This window comes from Lytechinus pictus, chromosome 7, assembly GCF_037042905.1.
Source record: "Lytechinus pictus isolate F3 Inbred chromosome 7, Lp3.0, whole genome shotgun sequence".
Taxonomy (NCBI): Eukaryota; Metazoa; Echinodermata; class Echinoidea; order Temnopleuroida; family Toxopneustidae; genus Lytechinus; species Lytechinus pictus.
Window position 1 is genome coordinate 12,687,133 of NC_087251.1, and position 24,461 is coordinate 12,711,593.

At 34.0% G+C, this 24,461-nt stretch overlaps 1 protein-coding gene across 1 annotated transcript in view; it reads right to left on the reverse strand.

Annotated features, from left to right (window-relative positions):
• LOC129265495 (inositol-trisphosphate 3-kinase B-like) overlaps positions 1 to 24,059 on the reverse strand; it is a 34,058-nt gene extending 9,999 nt beyond the window's left edge. Inside the window, exons 1-7 of the mRNA XM_064101367.1 lie at positions 23,916 to 24,059; positions 20,989 to 21,088; positions 8,883 to 9,023; positions 7,964 to 8,036; positions 7,083 to 7,137; positions 3,652 to 3,801; positions 843 to 1,016 (exon numbers count right to left, since the gene is read on the reverse strand). Coding sequence (XP_063957437.1) covers positions 843 to 1,016; positions 3,652 to 3,801; positions 7,083 to 7,137; positions 7,964 to 8,036; positions 8,883 to 9,023; positions 20,989 to 21,088; positions 23,916 to 24,059 — 837 coding nt within the window. The remainder of the gene's footprint in view (positions 1 to 842; positions 1,017 to 3,651; positions 3,802 to 7,082; positions 7,138 to 7,963; positions 8,037 to 8,882; positions 9,024 to 20,988; positions 21,089 to 23,915) is intronic.
• Positions 24,060 to 24,461: the final 402 nt, after the last annotated feature.

A 24,461-nucleotide genomic window follows, 5' to 3' on the forward strand; every position in this document is an offset into this window, starting at 1 on the left:
TGAACTTTCACATAATTCAGAAGTTGATTTACCAACTGTCACATATTATACATTTTTTTACCAGACTAAGTGAAGTACATTACAATCTAACTATATCACATCAACTAGAAATTGAATTTCAACAACACTTTTCTTTGACCAAAGACTAAAAATATTTGCTATGTCATTCACAAGTACTCTGCTTTAGGCTTTACGACAGATGTAACTGTAAGTGCTACGGTTGATGTACTTATCCTATTAATAAAACCTTGGTTAATATTACTATTCTTTTCAGATGTGATTCAAGTATCATTTTGATCTTACGGAAGTGTAGTGGCATTTTTTTTTTCCAGTTCATTCTTTGCGAAAATTTGAGGCCTGATTTTTGTTCATATCTATATAGAACACTCTCTCTGGAATGTTTCTATTTTTCTCCAAAAAGGGTTCTTTAAGCCCTTGTCTTACATATCTCGTGATTGAATATCAGAAATTTAGACAAAGATTATATCCTGAACTTTCCTTGCTTGAAAAAGCAGTTTAACCTAAAAAAAAAAGCAGCTATTTTGTTTTAATCAGGTATCCTATCAATAAACTTTTCATGTCCAATCACAAAATTCATCCAATAAAATACATGTTTATATTATATTCTTAACACTCCAACATAATAAATGTATAAAGGCATAAAACATTCTAGTAATGCACTGGAAAAGTTACATGATTTTTTTTTAAATTCATTTACTTTTAGTTTATTTATTCATTTTATTTTATTTTATGTTCCTTTTTTTTTTAATTGTTTTTTGTTTTTTTTTGGGGGGGAGCCGGGGTTACCAAAACTTTAAATAGGCATGAATAATTTGACGCACCTCGTGATTGCTAAAGAATGGTGATGCTTCTAACGTTGCTCGGATTGCCTTGAGTCTTCTGATATATCTAGCTTGGACTTCTGAATCACCGTCTAAGAAGAAGTTGAAGCTCTCACTAATCTGATCTCTCGTCTTTGTTGTCTTGAAGTCACGACTGGAGTGACCATCGCCTTTCTGCAGTGGATATAATTCAGTTAAGGTTGAAATATGTGGAAGTCAGTATTCTGTAAGATTATATTTTATTTTATACAGAGCATAAATGTACATGAAAGTAACAGGAAAATTCAAAATTCAGACTGAGAATTAAAGAAAATGTTTTTAAAAAGTAAAAATAATTCGTGAACTATGTGAACTGCATCAAGCAATAAATCAGAATGAAATAAAAGACAAAACTCCTGAGCTTTGCTAAGGCAACTTTGTCAAGAAATCAGGGCCCTGTATCATAAAGGTTTGGTGTGGATTTCAAATATGAAAGAACAATTTTAATTGGGTCCTGGTCACTAGCGTGAATAAAAAATACACATGCAACAATGATCTTGATTGGTTATTGCCATTTAGCCATTGATTTCATTCCTTTGGGCTACATACATGTAGCTCAGATTGCATCAACTTGTCTTGATGAAGACAGGAATCTGGATTTTTTTTTTCTCTCTCTTTTTTTTTTAAGTCGGGTCTGGGGCTTCTCGACCTGACTTATAAATTTGATGAGACAGAGTTTCTTCTTTTCTTCCTAACTCACTTTCATCTTCTAGTTTGCCTTTTCAAATGTAAGCACTTTTAATTTTTCAAAAACTCAAGTTTTATTAATCTACTAAGCCTTATTGGGGTTTAGGAAAAATATGTATTTCACTTATGTCAACTACTGTTCAATGGATAAATACAGATATGATTGAATTATAAAAAAAAGAAATTGTATCTGCTAAAAAGGGAAATCCATGTTATTCAGAAACATAGAGGGTAAAAGGGAGGAAAGAGAAAGAAGATAAAAAGGAGAAACAAGTGGAACGCCTCTGGCAGTCTCGCCTGCATTACGCAATTTAATATAGCAGCAGTGCTAACTTTGAAAACTACTATAAAATAAACATTCACAAAAACATCATTCATATAATGACATAATACCACGTTCATTGACCATAAATGACATTTGAACGGAGACTTAAGACTGTCAACTACACCCATATCCACATTTCATTCACTCTATCCATAAACTTTCAAAGTTATGATGGCACTTCAACAATTACCCCAACATGGCCTAAGTTTATTGACCTTAACTGACCTTTGACTTGGTTTTGTGACCTGAAACTCACAGTGGATGTTCAGTGATGCTTGATTACTCTTATATCCCAGGTTTTATGAACTAGATCCATAAACTTTCACAGTTAGGATGGTAATTCAACAAATACCCCCAACACGGCCAAAGTTCATTGACCTTTAATGACCTTTGACCATGGTCATGTGACCTGAAACTCATACAGGATGTTCAGTGATACTTGATTACTCTTATGTCCAAGTTTTATGAACTAGATCCATAAACTTTCAGAGCTAGGATGGTAATTTAACATATACCCCCAACACGGCCAAAGTTCATTGACCTTAAATGACCATTGACCATGGTCATGTGACCTGAAACTCGCACAGGATATTCAGTGGTACTTGATTAACCTAATGTCCAAGTTTCATGAACTAAATCCATAAATTTTCAAAGTTATGATGGTAATTCAACAAATACCCCAAACTTGGCCAAAGTTCATTGACCCTAAATGACCTTTGACCTTGGTCATGTGACCTGAAACTCAGGCAGGATGTTCACTAATACTTGATTAACCTTATGTCCAAGTTTCATGGACTAGATCCATAAATTTTCAAAGTTATGATAGTAATTCAACAAATACCCCCAACTTGACCAAAGTTCATTGACCCTAAATGACCTTTGACCTTGGTCACGTGACCTGAAACTCGAGCAGGATGTTCACTAATACTTGATTAACCTTATGCCCAAGTTTCATGAACTAGGTCCATATATTTTCTAAGTTATGATGTCATTTCAAAAACTTAACCTTAGGTTAAGATTTGATGTTGACGCCGCCGCCGCCGCCGCCGTCGGAAAAGCGGCGCCTATAGTCTCGCTCTGCTATGCAGGCGAGACAAAAAAAACTGAAAAAAGAAAAGAGAAAGAAAGCGGGAGAAAGTAGAGAAAAAGAAAGAACAAATAGAATACAAGGAGAGTGAGATCAAGTAATGCAAGATCTAATTTGACAGGTTTTGATCCATTGCGTGAGAATGACTCCTCATTTAAATTGAAAGGAACATCAAGTGATGATGCTCTCCACACTGTAACTAAACCAGGAGCTGTCAGTTCTACAAAAGATGTCATTTAACGAACTACTTGATATATGACAGTTTGTAAATCAGATTTTCTCAAGAGTTTCTTTCATCTATAGACTATGGTTTAGAAGCCACATGTGATGCTCATATGGAGATCATCACACCCCTTCCCTACAGAATACTTCACCCCCCCCCCAAAAAAAAGGAAAAAGAAAAACCCCTCCTGCCATGTAATGATGCGCTGTTCAATGCTGTCAAAGCAAAATTAATTTAACAATCCACAAATGCATAAAAAAGCATGACATAATTCAAACCAAAATTTAACTGATTTGATTCAAAATTGAAATTAAAATGTACCTTCTTCCTAATAAGGACCCGATCAATTTGCATCAGCTACACATTGTGAAAGATTGTTATCAAAGTGATAGAATGTACATGACCCCCCCCCCCTCTTTATAATCTCAACAAAAAAAAGTTTCATTACCTTTATGCCTTCTATCCTAAAGCCTAGAGTTGCCGAAGAGCTGACATATTCCCTCCATTGCATGTAGCGTGGTTTGATGACGGCTTGTCTATTGTTCTCTTCTTCAGTTGGCTCGTTAGGATCGATCTCAATCATCTTCTGGTACATGTCCTGAAAAGATTGAAGAAAAATAAAACATATATATATATAATCAAACCTCCTTATTCTTAAAGGGGGTTTGTCCGTCAATGATGTCATTTGCACAGTGTGAGTCCTCTAATAGATAAAGTGAATGCATGAATGTTGAATGTTGTTATACAGTAGAGTTGAACTCAGTTGACAAATGTTATAATTCTATTGGGTATATCACTGAGACTACATCATCAAACCAATGCATTCTGGGTAATGTAACAGGAACTATTTGAGCAGTTCAGGACTCTAGGAAATGCTGTTCAATGTGGCTGTGATACACTGCCTTTTTAATTAACTTAATCAGAATTAAGTGCTCTATGATAATGCAGTGAAAATTTATCCATTGATTAATTTCCTTTCATGCAATTTCATTTCATATTTCTTTTGATAAGACAAACAAATGAATAACTTTCATTATGCTGAACATTAATATAATGATGTAATAACTCAATGCCAACACATTCAGTACAATTTATAAAGACAGATTTTATATCATATTTTGTCGTCATGAAAAGGAACACTATAGTTTTAACCATTTCTGTATTTTCTATTGTCAGACATATCATGTCAAAGGAGAATTAATGCTGGTGTTAACGTACATGATGCGCCATCTTTTTAATTGACACTCAGCAAATAAAATACTGACATGCAGTTAATCTATTTGGAATTTCTTGTCTCTAAATATGCAATTTTTTCTGTTATTCATCACTGATGAATATATTTCTGCATAAAAATAAATTCATAAATGACTCCAAAAGCATGGCATGTCTAAAGAACCACAGCCAGTACTTACTTTGATATATTACATTAAATATTGCAAGACCAACCTTCCCTTAGCAGAAAATGAAATAATGCAATAGGCCGCAAAGAAATTGCTCTCCATATTGCAAAATCTTGATGGATCCCCTTTTCAACTTGTTACCATGGCAACCAAACTAAAAGCTTTAGATGTGTGAACAATGGGGATTGCTGCCTCCATTAAAACGAGAGTGACAGGTAATGTATGGATTGTCCATTTTCATTACCACAACATATTCTATATATTCCTTTTGATGTTATCAATTCATGATCTCTTGCAATATACTGATGATATACGGCATTATTTTCCCAGCTGACGTTGGAACGCATTTGTATGAATTATGTGCATTAAAGTGATAAAAAAAGTGTTTGCATTATTCATTGCATTAGGTGTATAGCACTCAAAAACATGTTACGAAACGTGCAAATATTTTCACCTGCGTAATATGGTCATGTGAGATCGAATGGTTTACTTTAGGAAAAAAAAAGAGTCTGGCGCAAGTCCTGAAATAAAGTTTTCTTTTCACCTCGTCTTTTGTGCCCCCTGAATGAAGGGCCCGGGCACATACCCCTTGCCCACCCAAAACTAATATATAGGGAGTGATGTGTAAAATATATAGTCAAACATTGACCCTAGTGCAAACTTTCTCTTGAAAATTTTTCAAATTTTTTGTTTAACAGAGCTATGATTCCTTTTTAAAAATAATATATTTAAGAAATAATCAAATAAGTCTTTAGGAGAGAATATGAAAGCTTATCCTAGAATGAAAATTCACCCCTCTACAGGTATGCAATCTTGCATTACATGGGAAAAGTAATATATAATCTTGCATATGTAATTAAGAAATCTGTGACAGACTAGCTCATCTTTTTACCATTTCAAATGGGATGTTCCAGTGCTTATACAAGATATTTTTGATGAATTGATTCCATCTTAATCCGTAGATTAACTCATGTTTAAAGTGATGAAAAGTTACAAGAATATTCATTACCCAGCTGACACACATATGACTACGTTAATAGTCACAAATGACCATGTTTTGTGATTAGGTGACAATAGGACAAAAATAACATGATTCTTTATCAGATTTAACTTGACTGCAAATTATGATATGAAAATATGTTCTTATTTCAAAAACTCACAAATTTAGTGTTCCGAACCACTTTAACTAATTTCTTTAAAATCAGCTAAAAATATCACTTTCACACTTTGAAATAAGAAAGTGATGAAAAAAAGTGAGAAATAAGTCAATCTATATATACAGAAAGAAAATTGAAAAATGTTTACATTTGGTAAATTATAAATAGTTTAAGATGCTAAAATAGGGAAGTAGTTCTCTGTATTCCATTTGTAATTTTCTAATTCAGTGAAATATATTAATTTTTATTTCACCTGAAATTCTCCTTGATCTACTGTCCAAAATGCAATTTCTTGCAGTGAAGAAAACGTATCAAGGACATAAAATATAGATTGCAATTTAGGATGGAGTATTTGATATTCTCACAGTAGGGGGTTTTAAAGTGTATTCTCCATGGGTATAGTTGATTTTGGACCTTGAAAGATACGAGAAGGAGCAGGGATATTTGCCATTCTCAAGCTAGCTATAAGGAATGGGTACCTGGTATCATACTATTCGACTTGAAGCAGTAACTTTGGGATTACTTTTGTTTAGTTCAGCAGATATGTACTGCTGTGAAGTTGCAAAACCTACCGATTTTTAAGGATTGTTTCAAAATAAAAATACTTAAGTTTTTATCAAAAAATTCCTTTGTATAACGCACTTTTGGAATAATAAGCATGAAGAAGAGTAAACAATTTCCCATGGATAGGTATTCATTCAAGCCTTATCCAATATTAAAGGGATGGTCAGGCTGAAAATATCTATATCCCAACAAATAGAGTAAAATTCACAGAGCAAAATGCTGAAAATTTCATCAAAATCGGATAACAAATAACAAAGTTATTGAATTTTAAAGTTTATCAATATTTTGTGAAAGTAGTTATATGCACGTCGTCATGAATATTCATTAGGTGGGCTGATGATGTCACATCCCAATTTCCTTTTTCTTATGTTATTACATGAAACAATAAATGTTTCATTTTTTCATTGAGATAAAAATATCTCCAGCCTGGACCATCCCTTTAAGGGACTTAGAGATAAAAACACAACTCTCTAGCTGTACATTCCTGCATACCCTGTTACATGTGTACCATTGTGAAGTATGGGAATACCCCCCTCCCCTACATACACACACCCTTTGTGGCTCAATATCTCAGAAATATCTATCTTTTTGAGAAAGCATTAATATTTTGTCCTCCCATAATACCTCTAGAAAAAAATCAAATTGCCATGATAGACATTAAATCTTCATCTAAATTTTCTTCTAAGTATCACCTTGCTTTTATCAACATCTTTATAGAGAAAACTAGACGATACCTCCCCCACATAAAAAATACAAACCTTTCTGAGTTTTGGCTTTTCCCTTGCTTTCATGAGTTCTTCTTCCAGATATGTTCTATCAAACACAAAATGAAAAGAAAAATACATAAGCATTTAGCAATATTGTAGCTTATCCTTCATTACATCCTTCACTTATCTGTCCTGATTACTGTTAAAGTCACTGTGAAAGTTGAAAGCAAGAATTAACAACCAGCATAATAAAAGAAAGATTGCCATCAGAGGCATGAATATTCATATTGTTTTAGAAAATCTAGGGATACACTTATCTTTTCACCATCATTTTGGGATTATTAGATCATGGTAATCTCATGAATTACAGACTCTGGGCTCGAGCCTGCATGAATAAGTAGCCCCTTGTAAACAAGATACTTAAACATGAAACCAAAGCTGCTGAGATGAGAATGGTTTCGTTTTGCTGACGTAGGTTATCAATGTAATGTTCTGAATGAAACCGTTAAGATAGCGAGTTTGGCGACTTTGTCTTTTGTCTACTTACATCAAGGAAATGGACAATGATCGGTTAATTTCCTTATCATCCTTTCACTTTTTATTTGTTTTAAACTCGCACTTGATTTCAAACATTCAAAGATTAGGAGATAATGGCATTTGAACTTTTGAGGAAAAGAACAATGCTCTTTAGTTTGATATCACACACAAAAGAAACAACAGAGACAGAAAATAACAGAAGAGGAGCAGGGGTAGTCAACAGAGAGATCAATAAACATAGAAAAGAGAAAAGATAATAAAGAGGACTGAGGTTAGAAGAGGAAGAAAAAGAAAGAATAAAAAAAGCCCCCCCCAAAAAAAAAAAAAAATGGAAACACCCCCACATTTAACCCAGTTACATGCAATATATAGGCCAGTTTGCACTGACCACTCACCTCGTTCCCATCTTGCAGTCCATGACAGAGGGGTTGTCAAATTCACCTAGAAGATCTTGCATCTGAACATATTCTGATAAAAACAGAAGGATGGTTAAGGAAATTATCTGCATAAACATTTGGCGAAATTTATTTCATCTCATAGATGCACCTGTAAATACCATGTTTTTGAGCAGGAATCTTGCTTTTAAGGTGTTCTGCGTTTTTTCTTCACAGCAGCTAAGTTTTCCTGTATTGTTCATTGTTTTGTTTTGTTGATTATGAAATGCGAGGATGAGCAATGAAGTCTCCGGACTTTGAACCACAAGGTCTGGGGTTCAAATCCCACCACAGCGCTTGTGTACTTTGGCAAGGCATTATCTACATTTGCCACCCTCCACCCAGGTGTAATAAATGGGTACCCGGAAAGAAGGAATTCCTTGAATGCTTGAGCGTCCAATCAGGATAGCAGTGCTTAAACCGGGGTAATAGTATGCAGCACTTAGAAATTTGTATTAAGTGCTATAAAAATGTTGCAAATTATCATTATTATCAATGAACAGATGATTGCAGGGTTCTTGTATAAAAGATGAGGTTCCAATGTTTGGTGCCAAAATTGCAAAGAAATATAACATGAAATAAATAATTCAAATAGATTACAAATAAACTGTTGTCCGCATGACCAAAATTTAACATGAAGAAATAAAAGCAAGTGACTGAAATCAAGATCTAATCCATGTGTACAGTTAATTAACAAATTATTTCATACATTTTGTGAAGCAAAGTACAATGTAGAAAGAAAATTAAACCAGAAAACAGTACATGCTTATCATTAAATGCCTGTACGACTGAAAATTCTGTTTTTAACAGGATTTGACTTGAAATCAATCACTTGAAAATGTACACTTTTACACTTCTCAATTTTGTCATTAAAGGATACTTTCTGAATTCCTCTCTACAATTCCTTTGTATTCTGGTATATACGGTCTTAGAACGTCTGACATTAATGAACTCAACGCAGTCTGTTCCTTAGGGCAGTATTTCTTGAGGATTGTACCATATTCACCAGCTTTAAAGTTACCTGCAGAATGATTAAAAAATAGAAAAAAATAAGTTAAGATCTTTGATGAATACATCCAGGCCTGTAAGAAATAATTTTAGGGAATGTCTAGGGTTTTACTCCTAAACCCTTACTAGGCTGAGTGTGCAGTTTGTACCTTGGCCAGTGTTTAACTAGCATGTTAAAGGGACAGTTTGGGCTAAAAAATATTTATATCTAAATAAATAAGAGTAAAATTCACAGAGCAAAATGCTGAAGATTTCATCAAAATCGGATAACAAATACCAAAGTTATTGAATTTTAAAGTTTATCAATATTTTGTGAAACAGTTATATGCACATAGTCATGAATATACATTAGGTGGGCTGATGTCACACATTCCCACTTTCCTTTTTCTTATGTTATTACATGAAATCATAAATGTTTCATTTTTTCATACATGTGTATTAAATGATGAGTCTCCATTATGATGTAATAAGTTGCGGCAATAAATAACTAATGCACTTAATCAGTAGTCAATCCAATTGTTTTAGTTCTTGGTAGAAAAGTTTTGAATAAACTTAATCTAATTTCATATGATACAATACAAAAGAACAAGTGGGGATATGACATCATCAGCCCACCTAATGAATATTCATGCAGACATGCCTAGAACTGTTTCACCGGAATAATGCAAATCTTTAAAATTCAATAACTTTGTTATTTGTTATCAGATTTTGATCAAATTTTCATCATTTTGCTCTGTAAATCTTACTCTATTTATTGAGATATAAATATCTCCAGCCTGGACCATCCCTCTAAGGTCTTAAGAATACTGACCCAGTATACTAAGATATTTTTTAATTCACTAATATGATTTCTCTTCATAGGGGACTATAAACAATAAATTTGTAAGATTGAATATACACTTGGATCCTAATGTTAATGTTGCTATTTCAGTCAATTATCTGTATTTTTTAACATCACCTTACACTTTTCTTATAATACATCATGTTCTGAGTTTGGTATATAATACTATAGATAAATTTGGATGTATTAAATCAAATAAATCCAATCAAATTTCAAGTGAAGTTTTCAGTGTTTTCAATCACAAAATTCTATTGAAAAAGAATATCAGAGAACCAACCTAACAGACTTAGGCTGCGTTTATGCGACCTCAAGCCAGAATCATGATTTGAATCATGATTTGAATCATGATTCAAAACACAAACATGAATCACAATATCACAGAATCAGCGTTTAGACGACCTTCATTCCAATGCTGTTTCTCCTCGGATTCGGACCATTCCAGTGCGCATCACTAGTGCGCAGTTTGACAGAGGAAGTTTTTCGCACATGTTTCGGCTCTCGAAAAATCTTTTGCTTCCAGAATTCAGTCTATACCTCATTTTGTTTACTTCTATCATATAGGGTCCATATGCTTCTATTCATCTTGTTAGTTTATCCAAAATGGTGTTCGGAAGTGAATTTCAGCGTAGATCCAATTTAGTATTGATACTGTATACTCAACAACTGAGATCATTGTGTGTCCAGTTAATTCATTTACTAGAACTTGAAGTTGAAGACATGACCAAAAAATGAAAAGTAGTGGACGATGCGATGACCAACACAGAGCTTGAACATGACAAGAAATGCATGCGTAGTACATATTCATGAACATACTGCGCCTTGAACTAGGCAAGAGTCAAACCGAAAGTAGCCCGACACAACAGTGAGGTCATAGAATCATGATTCAAATCACGATATCGTTTATTCGAACATTTTCGTACGTGATTCTGCAGAAACGTCTTTCCAAACGCCCCTTTTTTCGTGTTTCATGTTTGTGATTCTAATCATGATTATATTCAATTTCGACTAAACGCAATCGTGATTCTGCAGAATCATGATTTGAATCATGATTCAGATCATGATTCTAGGGTAAAAAAGTGGCGGATAAACGCACCCTGAAAAAGGTCCATACACTTTGCCTGAAAAGAGCCAAAAGAGCTTAGTAGTTACTATTTTACTTAAAGGGCAATAGTAATTGATATCACACTTCTACCAAAGAACATTTTGACTCTGCAACAGACATTGAAGAATAAACTGCACCTTGCAATTTTGATAATAGGCTCTCTGAGCAGTCATTATAATGGATAGATACACTAATGCTTCCTAATCAGCAAAAATGTCAGAAAATAATTGAGTTTGGAATACAAGGATACATAGATGCACAAATCTTTCAGAAAATTGGAAAGGGAACAGAGTTATCTGAATACAGTACTAGGGATTTACGTTAACTGGCATTGGAAAAGGTTGCTTGGATACATTATACTGTCATATCATAAACAGACTGACTGATAGTGATACAGAGCATTCAATATTGATCAGCAAAATGCTTTGGAAAATGTCAATCATTTACAAAGAAGATAATTATGTAATTCCAGTCCACATTGCTCTAATTCAGTACGCTGCTTATTGATTTCTTCATCAAAAAAAAAAAAAAATCTTGGTTCATGATAATATCAGTGAATTTCTCACAAAAAAATGCAATGGTGGTACTATAATTCTACAGAATATTTTTCCAGGTAAACTGCAAAGATAGTGGCATGGATTTGGAAGGGGAAAAAATAAATCTGCTTCAGGGACTGTAATTACCATCAAGCATAGTACATGACAATACAGCAGATGATCATTGCCTTGAGAAAGCAATTACGAAGCTGTCTATATTTCTCTGTATCTTCTTTGAGTTCTTTTCTCAAAGCGAAGATTACGATGGATCTAATGAGTCTTCGTAATGATATTTTACATCCCACCCGTAATGCAAATAAACCACCTTAATATCCTAGCCAAAAGGGAAGCAAAAAGAGCAGGGAAAATTGAGGCAGGCGAGATGGGGTATTTACACCATCCCTATCACGAAATATACCTGTAATTTTTTTAATCTGGAATACATTTCCAAACTGTCAATGCATATATTTAGCCTACTTGAAAAGTAAGTACTTGTAATATCCCCAAGAAAATACTTGCCTAACAGTAGGAGCTTTCCAAAATTAGTGAATTTTCACAGGATTTTTCTAAGGGCACCAGTTTTCAAAAACAAATTTCAAGAACTTTTATCACATCAGAGAGATGAGACAGGATGAACATAATTCTTCTTTGTAGAAATATGATTCTGGTATGGGCAGGTGTCGATGTGCAAAATAATTATCAGGTACATTATTTTGAGGTCTATTAAAAACTCTTGTAATTTACAGATATTTTTTAAGATTAAGTCGGTGTGAATACACTTTCTAATGGCTTTCGATAATGGCAGTTTTGATGTCTCTATCAAGCAATTTTCCGCCATGTTTGAGGTTTTTAATGCATATTTCCTTCAGGCAAGGATGTGTTTTGAAAGAATAATAAAAAAAATCACCAAACTTGCTTGAGAATAAAGGGGGAAATCTTACAAAAAGAAAAGTTTGAAAAACCATTGAATAATTGATGAAGATATGGAGAAAAAGGGAAAAATGTAGGGGGTAAAATGCATTTACATTTGCATTAAGGTCTGTCAAGCTAACAATATTAACCAAATCTGAATGGCTCGTGCTTACTCAGAAGTTTGTATGTGTAGAAATCGTCAAAAAAGATAAAAAAATATAATTACTTAAAATAACAATTCAGTTACCACTATTTTTCCAACTGAAATTAGTTAAAAACTGATGAAACACATTATGACAGAGAATGCAAATCACAAAAAGAATATGCTGTTTCACTCAAATCAATTAAAGATAATTTTCTTTGTAGAATTATTGCCATCATTCAGGTAGTAATTTTAGCAATGTCCCTAATTTTGGCTTGTATGCGGTTAGGCCTATTAGGATCGGATGATAACTCGCTATTTTAAGGGACTTTAATCGCTGGGCCAGGACCTCCAGGTTTGGTGTTCACTTGCGGGTCCAGGATGACGTCAAAGCCTACAGGGCGATGACAGTAGTAACGTCACCACAGCGAGCAGTGCACCCCTTCATGTGTGACAGGTGGCTAACAATAACCCCATTCACACTACTGAGGGAAATAAGGTAAACCATGAAATATTAAATGAGCATTAATGTTCAATTTAATAAAACAAATGTTTATAGTAGTTGCAATTTGAATGTTAGATAGTCAATATAGTACAGAAAAATAAAGTAGGTCTATGAGAGTGATAATTCATTCTCGCTATTTGTCTTTTTGAGTGGAAAACTACAATATCCCTAAAAGATCCATAAAGTTTGGTGCAAAAAAAGTGTTACCTTTATCAAAGAGCCATGTTCACACAGTACTGAAGGATGTTGCTTGTTACTTGACTGAGTATTAATTAGAAACTGGTTTATTCTGACCTTAATTCAACTATATAAGTATAGCATAAGCAGGTAGTCATTAAAAAAAAGTTGTGGATAAAATATACAGAAATACATTCAGATTTTTTTTTTATTCTATCAAGTAATCTTTTCTTGATTTATTGAATTATGTAACCCCCCCCAAAAAAAAACCTAGGGAACTTTACCAGGTAAGAGAGGCAAAACAATGGTAAGTCTTTCATTTCTTTTTTTTTACAATCATCACTTAAGCCTATTTAGACCTGAAACTTTTATTTTCATATATCAAAATAGCTTCAATGGTAACTGCTTGACTTGTTTTAAGAAAATATAAATTTCATCCCTGCTGGGTTGGATACATATTCAGGCACAAGATCAAAATCTCAAAGACATTCAAGCTTCTCCTTTCTTTTTTTTTTGAGCTATAAACTATTACCGTCAAAGACAAGATTCTTGTCGCCTTTTCTACGTTTTAATCCATTCCTTACGTCAGCAAGTCATAAAACATTTATCGTCATGCTTTGTCTTTGGGTCCACTAACTGAGAGTGACAATGAAGCTTGCAAATTGAGGAAGGAATTATTTCCAACACACTGAACAAATTGCATGGAAGAAATTGCAATGGCAGGAAGCACTCTTTCCAAGTTCTTGTGGGAATTCATCAATATCATACTGCTTTAAAAGGTCTGAAATAATCTTTGGTGTAGAGGCTCAATATGTTTGAAGACTCTTTTCTCTCATGCGACAACTGAATCGACAACTGAATTGTTTTCTTGAAACACGATATTTGAGAGGTCCATTTTGAATTGGCATGTGCAAACAAGTACATATGCCAATTCTCATTGCAGTTTGATAGATAATGCTTTTTTTACATTAAAACTGGGCATACCCATGGTTCAGTGGTTCTAACACCTGCAAGGTTGCCTCATAAACAGTGGGTCCTAGATTCAATTGCTGACGAACTTGCACCAAACACTAAGCATGGGACCTTCTGCCTTCCAACCCGATACTTATTCGAATGAAAAAAGGGTTAATTATTAATAATGTTGGTCAAAGATGAGCTAATAAAAAGGTTTACTAGTAATTCTGTTAATTAATAAGTTAATAATAATAATCCGTTTTTTATATAGCGCTTAATACATCGGAACGACGTGTCTAAGCGCTTTACAGATATATTATTACCCCGGTCATCGGATTCAATCAGTCATTCCCGCACACAATGTGTGCACATCCTCCACTCCCTGGGGAGTATTCCAGTCAGTCGCCGGTGAGGCGCACACAGTACTGGACAAGCTACAATGACTTTCACATCCTACCGGGTACCCATTTAGCACCTGGGTCGAGAGTGGCAAAGTGTGGATTAACGCCTTGCCAAAGGACGCCAGACCACGGTGGGATTCGAACACACGACCCTCTGTTTACAAGGCGAGAGTCAGAACCACTACACCACGGCTCCTCCACGTTATAGTATGTGCCTGTGTTTTTTATTCCTGTTTTCTGCCATTTGTTATTTCTGTTTGTCATTATTCATGTAGTAATAATACCTAATTAATAACCTACTTATTACCATTAATTATTGCTGCAGTTTTATTGTATCATGATACAATAAATTTCAGAACAGTACTATGTCATTGCTTCTTTATGTCAATTTATGTTGTGTTCACTGCTCTTAACTTTTAGAATCATAACACATTCTGACAGCACTAACTATCACTAATGTAAAGATTACAAACCAAAGAATAAAAGCACCAACTTTAGCAGACAAACACGATCAGAGTCCTAGATGCCATATTGATTGTGTCCTTTTCCAAACTCTTGAACTCTGATTTGTTTCGGATTTGCAGCAGCCCCCATAGCTGCTGTGAAAATGACGTCAAGACACCAGGGATGGGATAGAAGAAGGTCATATAACAATTCTCTTTTGACTCATACTTAAAGAGCATGTCAACAAGTCCTCAAAAGATCAGATGAAGGAGTGAGCTATGTCTCCGGAAATATGTAACTCTATAAAGTTCTGTAAATTTACAAACCTGTATACAAACATGTTTAAAAATCAAAATATTTTTTCTCATTCGATAGTTTTTATTCACTCTACTTCAATTTAAAATGTACATAATAAAGCAAAGTTTAAAAGATATTTAACATCATTCACTTGACCAGTATTGGAAGAAATCTTCGGTTCTACGATATTTCCAGTTCCAACCATGGATCCTAATAGAACAAATTGTAAAATGGTGTTTAATAATGGTTCAATGTAAATTTCATAACCCAACAAACCTTTACTGCTTCTCTTTTAATTAAAAAAAAATTCCCTTGAAGTAAAAACAGATCCAGAGAAAATCATTTCCTTCATACACCATTACAATATTTTTAATTTAGATCTTAAAAAATTCTATGATCTAACATTTCTTATTAAAAATGGTATCTTTTTATAGATAAAGTTACTAATGCATTCTGTAACCGTTTTAAAATGTTATGGATCACCGAGGCTCGAGTGCTCGGGTAGGAAAGGTAACTTCCGTTTGGAAGAAATGTCACATCCGACAGGCTTCTTTCCCCCAAATAACTTAGCACTTACATTTTTTGAAAACTAAAATAGTTAATGCAATAAGGAGTTTCAAAATACTTTCTGTCATTTAAAGATTGATACTATACCCACATTTTCAAGAGATGTCAGTTTCTATTTCATCAAAATATTCCTAACATCTTGAACTTTTAAAATCAGTGCATAACTTTCCAATAACTTTCAAACTATTGAGAGTGGACACACCTTATTAGGGTGGTTCTAATGTCAATGAAAACTTTTTCAAAGGGCAGGCAGGAAGCCCAAGTGTGAATGCGTCATAATGATGACATTTAACTTTCCTTAATGTCTTGTCATATTGTCAGGATCGATATCATCCTGCATTGTAGAAAGAGACAATTTTGATATCTATTCATTGATATGTAAAATTGGAATATAAAAAACATCTGGGACATCTTTTAAACTATTCTACAAATCAAATAAAAAACATCACTTAAACTTGTAAAGTAAAATTGAAAATGGTATCATCAGAATGCTTTCTCCTTCACTCTCATAACTATGAGTTATCAAAAAAAGCATATTACAACAGCTTCTGGAAAGGGAAAATACATTCCACTCAACAGGGAGATCTAATTTTTTAATGAAATACATCATTTTTTATAATTCATTTGATCTTCTTCACTAAAAAAAGGGCATGATGATTAAGCCCGCAATTTAACAAATGTTTAAACTTTTATAAACAACTTGTTTCAAGGTTTAGCAAGCTTATTTAAAAGTTAAACATAATAGTTGTTGGAGTGACAGGATTAATCAATGTGCTTAAAATTAAACAATTTTTTTTACAGTGTTGTGTGAATGACACTCTGAAATTGTCTTTTTTTTTTTAACTAATAAATAACATTGTAAGAAAAAAGATTTTTGAGCAAATTGAAATTTGTGAATGAAATTTTTAAAGCAAACTTACACAAAAATATGCAATTTTGAAAGCAAACTGACACAAAAATATGCAATGATGTGAATGACCACTTGAAAGTTTGTGCTGACTTATGTGTGCCCCTGTCTGTCTGTGTCTGATCTGCATGCCCTAACGCAACCCTGCTTCCATGATCATACTGGATCAACATCAATCAACTATCTTAGGAACATGATATGACAAGACATCAAAACAAAAATTACAGGCGTTGAACGTTACTGTATCTATGTTTATTCAATGTTACAATGCTGATATACTATGTGCATGATGAAACACATGGATACACAGTTTAATGATAAAAACATTCTCACAAGAGTTCAGAGTTTTACTTATGTATTTTCTGGTAAAAGTTATCATTTCCAAAATTTATGCAAATCATGAATCAAGTCTAACTCTAAACAGATGAAGTTTCGCTCTGATGAAAGAATTTTCATTAATTAGATAAAAAGGAAACACATTTTCATTCAAGAGGGACAGCTGTACTGGTTTCCTTAAAAAGGTTGTAAACAAATTAAAGTTTAATCACTGATATAAAAAAATAGTCTTTATCCTGTTTCCCAATTACACAAATAACATTTTAACAGCTGGTTCTTTTCAAATGTTAATTCGGAGGAGGGGTTATGGAGATGGGTACTTGTGGAAATGAATGAATTATTTCATTGTGTTGCTGCATGTAAGGCTCATCTGCAAGCACAATTTGTTTACAGAGGGGTTTTCTCATTCTTGTAAATGAAATAAAATGTTAATTTATAATTTATTCATAAAATGTTCATAATTGATTTTAATGTTATTGCCTATCTGAATACATTGTACCTGTGTAGACTGTGCTTGTTGATATGTAGTGAAATGTGAATAATTTTACCAAAACATCTATTACATGAGTTTGAGTTATGTTAAATGCTGTTTATGAGTATGTAATCGTTAAATTCAGACAATATAAGACCTATTTAATCAATAAGCCAATCATCCTGAAGCTATCCCTGCTCATCATAGTATCCAATGAACATCATTGTCTCTTTAGAAGTCTGAGGGCTGTAATATTAACCAATGTCTTTCAGTTCACTGCAAGACCTCATTTCTAAAGCATGAATACTAAAGCCTGCCCAGTTGTATTAATTGCCATAATATGTTCAGATGCACAGAAAGGTAAGTTGCTATTGATTCATATGGCAAAGTAATGCTCTGTCATTAGCTTTGTTATATTACATTTCACTACTCAGCGTTCAGATACATTTTGAATATCCATTAAATAGCTATACATCGTTAGGTATAAGATATGTTTTTAGTCTGAACAGAGGGCTAGGGAAACAACAAGCTAATCAAGTAAGTGTGCATGGTTACTCTCAGAATAGCAGTCAAGATGTCAATGATGGAGAGAGATAGAGGGAAGATGTAATTAATTGGTTTGTTAGAGGAGACTTGTTTTGTTGCAGTTCTTACAAAATGGTTCTGATTAATGAAGACTAGGGCCCCTCATCAGGTAACAATATTGGGTAAATACTTCTGATATATTGTAATTCCGATGAAAATAATTAATAATTAAAGATTAAGAAAGTTATTAGAATTTTTAAGTTTTGGATTTGTGATGTCACAAATGAGCAGCTGCCCCAAATGAATATGTAATATAAAATGCATGAATTTCATTATTTCAATGGTTCCTGATGATTTATTTTATTTTTTTCATGATCGGATGTGAAATGATTTGTCTATTGATATACAAAGGACCGAAAGGTACAGTAAAAACCATTTTCTATTTTCTGAGAAAATGACATTTCATTGATTTATTACCATACAATACGTAGGAATGCTGCTCGCATACGACGTCACAAATTAAATGTTCTAATAACTTTTTTATTCTTTGATGGATTTTCTCAAACCTTCGCCAATATTTTAATTATTTTTTCTGCTATTTGTACAATAAAGTTTTTGTCAGGGAGAACTTCCCCTTTAATTCTTTGAGAATGAGGTAAGCATTGAACATGTCTTTAAATCAATTTTTAAGTCGTAATATTTCATCAGCTATCACTCTCTGTGTCCTATATCAGCACTTATGCACGGGTCAAACACTGCAAAATCTGAGGTGTTGAAAATGACACCAGATGGTGACTATAGCAAACTATACCCTATGACACAAGTTGGTTTCTACAGAGAACAATACCCTAAGGTGTAATAATTACAAATAGAGTTTAAACACAACATCAAGAGTGTACAAAGGTTTTAGTATCACACCAGTGTGTTGAACTTACACCATGAATTTGGTGTAAACTGATTACTGTGGGGATGTTGGCCCTCGTATGCACACGGATTAACACCAGTTTTTATTGTGTAGTGTCGAGTCCAAGTATGCCTTCAATACTATCCTCAAGAAAAGCACTTTTCAGTAGGTCACCCACTCAAAATAGCTCACCTATATACCAATCAGGATCTATGTCATAGGGATATATTTATACATCATTTATCTTGAGGTCTAAGCCCGCAGGGGCCAAGAGTTTCCTTGCTAACTTTTGGCACATTGCGGTCACTTGTTTCCTATATCACAGCAACGCAACAGCTGCATGAGGAAGATTTTTTTAAACGAAAAATGATACGATTTTACAGGAAAAGGGGACTGCTTGTCTACGTCATTATGAAAGAAAATAACTTGAAACCTTAGTCCATCCCCTCATAACAACAAATAAAACCAAAACAAAACAGGGTGGAAAATTGCATGATTATCAAGACCATTAACTTTAAGCTATAAGCCATCATTTTCCAAATTAACAAACAAGAACAAGGTAAGGTGCTACATTCAAATTATAAAATGTAAGATGTCATCAATTTTAGTACTCATTAAGGTATGGAATGTGTCAGCTTTCAAAATAAATAAATGAAAATTAAAAAGAAAAATGTTAATTTAAAAATGTCTACAAAAAAGAGAATTATGTAAGACTTATTTTTAACAAAGCAATCGATTTTCTTGTTTTGTTTAGTTCCAATTGTAATTCTTAGCACAATAGCACTAATGAGCATCATCATTTATCACTATTTTTTTTAAAAGAACCCTGTAGAAGTACAGAAATACGAGAGGTATCTTTCTTATTTTGAAATAACCAGCCAAAAAGTTTACTTCCAAATACATTTGAAAGCTTTGACATTTAAACAGGATCATGAAAAAGCTCTGATTTCACTTTCTCCGCATCTCCCTTCCCGCCTCCTCAATAACCCTTTTTTTTTCAAGTCGTGTTTTCAGAATGACCAACTTATTTTCGGTTTTGGAACATTAGCCCACTCGTGATTATGCAGATTACAAATAGCTCAAGCTTTTTCACTATATTAGAAATAGCTCACCATTTACCTCTTGGGGGTGTAACTCCCTGGAGAATACAACCGTTAACCCACTGAATACTGAATTCTTCTGCAATATTGCTCCTCTTTTCAATCATTTTCCCTCAAATCAAATCACATAAGACCTCTAGTCTACAGCCAAATATTTGAATACAAACAATGTTGGAGGAGTCAATACCTTTGAAAGCCTTAAACCAGGGGTTCAAAACACAAAGTTTGCAATATATTAGTCAGCAGGCACATACCCTTGGTTCTCGCAATTCACAAAGTGCATTAAACAGTCTGAAGTAGTGAGACTAGATTTGCTGTCACTGGCTCTCACAGACAGAGCCTTTGGCATCTAGTCTTCAAAGTATACAAATTATTGGTTAAAGTGTCTAATATATGAGTCTGTGATTGCAGAAGAGCAATAAATCGCTAAATGATAATGACCAATTAAGATCATTGTTACATGCAAATTTTGTTCACAGCACTGACCAGAAACCAATCAGAAGGGTTCTTTCATATTTGCAACCCATCCATCGCAAACCTTTGTGTTATATACTCCAGATACAGGAAGAGAGGATATATTTGTTTTGGTCTGGTAGCAAAATAATTCCACATTGCCAAAAAGAAGTCATGATTACATACAACAATATGAATTGGATGGGGGTTTTCTAATTATTTTTTTGTTTAACCTAAGCTGTAACATGTTCTTTATTATTCTTTACATGAAATTGAGTTTATTAATGTTGCGCTAACGCTTCCCAAGAAACCATGTTTTCAGAAAACATTAAAAATGCTTATTGTTGCCCAATTTTAAAATATGAACATATACTTAGACAGCTAAATTGTAATGAGAACTTACCTTGATGACCCGCTAATTGAACCCAGGGATATTTCTTCTTGAAGGATTGGACAAAGGGTGACCAGTGAACCATGTTGCGGATTTTTCTCCAAGAACTTGCCTGTAAGAACAAATAAAACAAGAGAAGTACACGTCAAGATACCAAATAAATATTAACCATTAATTTCATTAATTTTATTGATATCCTACAATCACCTCAGTCCACATAATGACCAATAAAATGAACTGAAGGGGAAAAACATGGAAGCTAAAAATACCTTGGTACTTTAAAACAGAAAAAAGCAATAAATGTTATCAACCTGAATGATATCCATTAATCTGGCTGATAATAACAAATCCTGTAGAACTGTGACAGAAAAATCTGCTTCAATGAATTTGGCAAGCAGCATTTGCCTTCAGCGCAAAGAAAAGATGAAGCCTCATTTCCACTTGCAAATACAAATACATGTATAAACCATTCAAACTTTAGTGAGAATCAAACTTTCATGATCAAGACAACGATCAATGCATGAGATTGAATGTTATGTGTATAAACAAGGGAATAAATCTGCAAAGAAATCAAAATGAAATCAGAGCTAACGAAGAGGTTGGTTTTACAGATGAATGCTATGGTTACAAGTTTACAACGGCTAAGGAAACGGTTGTTGCTACTACATGGTTATCATATATATTTAATGACAAGTCAATTGAACTCCTCAAAAAAAAATACTCAAGAGCTTACATTACTGTCTATATTCTACATATGTTTTTAGAATCCAAACACAAAACAATATCAAAATTAGCAAACCTACGCAATGAAAACCAAAACTAGTCGCCCCCAGGAAGATTTTTATACTTCCGGCTATTAACCCCTCAATCCAGGACATAAACAACTCAGTTTCATGCAAAGTTGGAAATGGCGCTTAGTTTCACTTGTAAGAGTATTTTTTTTAATCATATGTACGTAATGAATTAATATTCAGTATCATTTAATGGTGGTAAATAATACGACCCTGGTATTAAAAACTATTTCAATCTATTCTCATCCCATACACAAATGGTGGGAGATGAAATTATGTATATTGCTTTGCAGTAGTTTCCTTTACCTTTATCAAGAACTGTAAAAATCAAATGATTTTTAACAAATCACAACCATGTATTTTGGACCTGTGATTGATACCTTAAGTGATGTCTTGAAGCAAACCTTTTTGCAACAGGCCCAGGATCTAGTAGACAGGTTTCAGATGCTAGAAAAGCCACATGGACTAAAGAAATATATAATCAACTCTATAACTTTAAGAAAATTACAGACAAAGAAGTTATGTGTTAATGAGAGTTGGGGCTGGACTTCCTCCCAAACAACGGAAGACACTGAAACCCAGTATGAAATAATTAGGAAGACCAATTATGAAAACTTAAATTTGCCCTTATTAAGCATTCCACTAGCATGATTTGTAGAGGAAGTGGTTCTTAACAGAGGGGGAGGGGGCAACTTTGTAAAGAGGCTAGTTTACTTCAAATAACTTATAACATAATTTCAATTTGCACTATAACAATTTAAACAGATGTACACAGGCTGTTTTGCAACTTGAGGGATCTTTTTTCAAATTTTGGGGTGACTTTCCCTTGTTCCATATGTTATGACTGGTCCTTATCATGCATCAATATTTCACTAATCGGGACTATAAATTTGGGACTGAAATATGTGATTGACACAATAAATTGATATCCTTTTGTCTCTCGAATGTATCCAAACAGGGGAAAAAATCAATCAGAGTACAATTTTTCTTGGTGAGCTTGCAGCTATTTTCAACATTTCTTTCTCATTATTGAACAAACATATACCCCTTTCATAAACCCAATAAAACCTATCCTCCAATTAGCCGCCTAAGAGTAATGCGGATAATTCAATAAAAATTGCGTTCACAAACTCCGAAAATTATCCGCATTATCTTTACGAGCGCCCGTCCTGAAAAAGGCGGATAATCGTCATGACAACTGGACACGACCCCTCCAATGCGGCTGTGTTGGAAAAGGGTGACCTTGTGACCGCACCATGGCAATTATCCGCATTATTTGGAAATACGTTCATAAACTCAAAATCTTGTCCCGATGCCGCTATTATGCGGATAATAGCAGCATCAGAATAATGCGGATAATAGCAGCATCAGAATAATGCGGATAACTCTTGTCCTCCTCTGATTTTACGACCAAATTATGCTGCTATTAGCCGCATAATTGGGTTTTATTGGGTTTATGAAAGGGGTATAAGGAAATGGAAGTTTGACATGAATACATATCCTTGGCTCAATGACATGCACAGGAAGTTACATCAATTGAATAAAAAGGTAAATATCAATTTTATCATGTCATGCATTTTTAAAATAACAATCTCATGAAAATGCTACATGCAAAAAAATACCAGAGTTGAGATCCACATGAAGTTTAAATACTAAAAGGGAATAAAATTTGACAAAATTGAACAAATCTTATTTTGTCTAATAGAAGCCCCTTGAAGTGTGTAACCTGTGTCACTTGTGGGTGGGGAGGGGCAGGGAAAGAGATGATTCAATGTATCATGCAGTAGTCTGGTATACTGCTATGTCAGAAGACATCTTTCTTTCACATAATCTTTACAAAGATATTAGATTTAAAAAAAACACACAATGACAATTTGTTAGATGGCTCAAAACTAAACCATATTTGCTACTTAAAAACAGTAGTCTCTCAAACATTGCAAGCAATGTACAACCAAAATAAAACAAATCAACACTCTAATTATCAAAGATGTCAAATCTTGGAAATCTTGCAAAAAGACAAAATAAATCATAAAAAACAAGCAAAAGTGCATAAAAGCAATATGTTGGACGCAACGTAGAGTTATAATTCATACAGTCCAAGGCCTGAAGTAAACAACACTGAATATTTCTTTAAAAATGATAACCTACCAGTATGAAGACAACACATCCAACAAGTATCTCAACATAGACTTCTGAGGAGAATGAGAGACTTTTCATGGCTGCCACATTAGAAATGAACGAGGTAGATGAAGGAGGGACTGTTTCAGGTCCAGTGAAAGTCCTGGATGGCATAATGAAGAGTTACCAAGAGAAACACAAGAGCTAATCTTCAAACCCAAAGGCACCCCTATAGGTCAACCTTGCATCGGTACGTTGTTCAATTCTCTGATGGAACAATGCAGTTGACTGAACTGGAAGTCTCTGACAAGTGGTGGAAGTAAGACAGGTGCTCAATTAATGTGATGGACAGACTGCAGCAATGGATGGCAGAGTGATAAATGCAGAGCAACTTTAAGGTTTTGAAGTACAACTGATGGACTATCAGTTGACCAATGACGCTACTCTCTGTCAAGTTGTAGAGTAATGTGGGCAAACTTTCAGCAAGTCAGGGCTATCAATGATTCGGCAGGCACTTTCTAGCTCTTGGCTCTGACGACATCATCAGGGGGAAGGAAATCTCTTGCACTGGGTTGC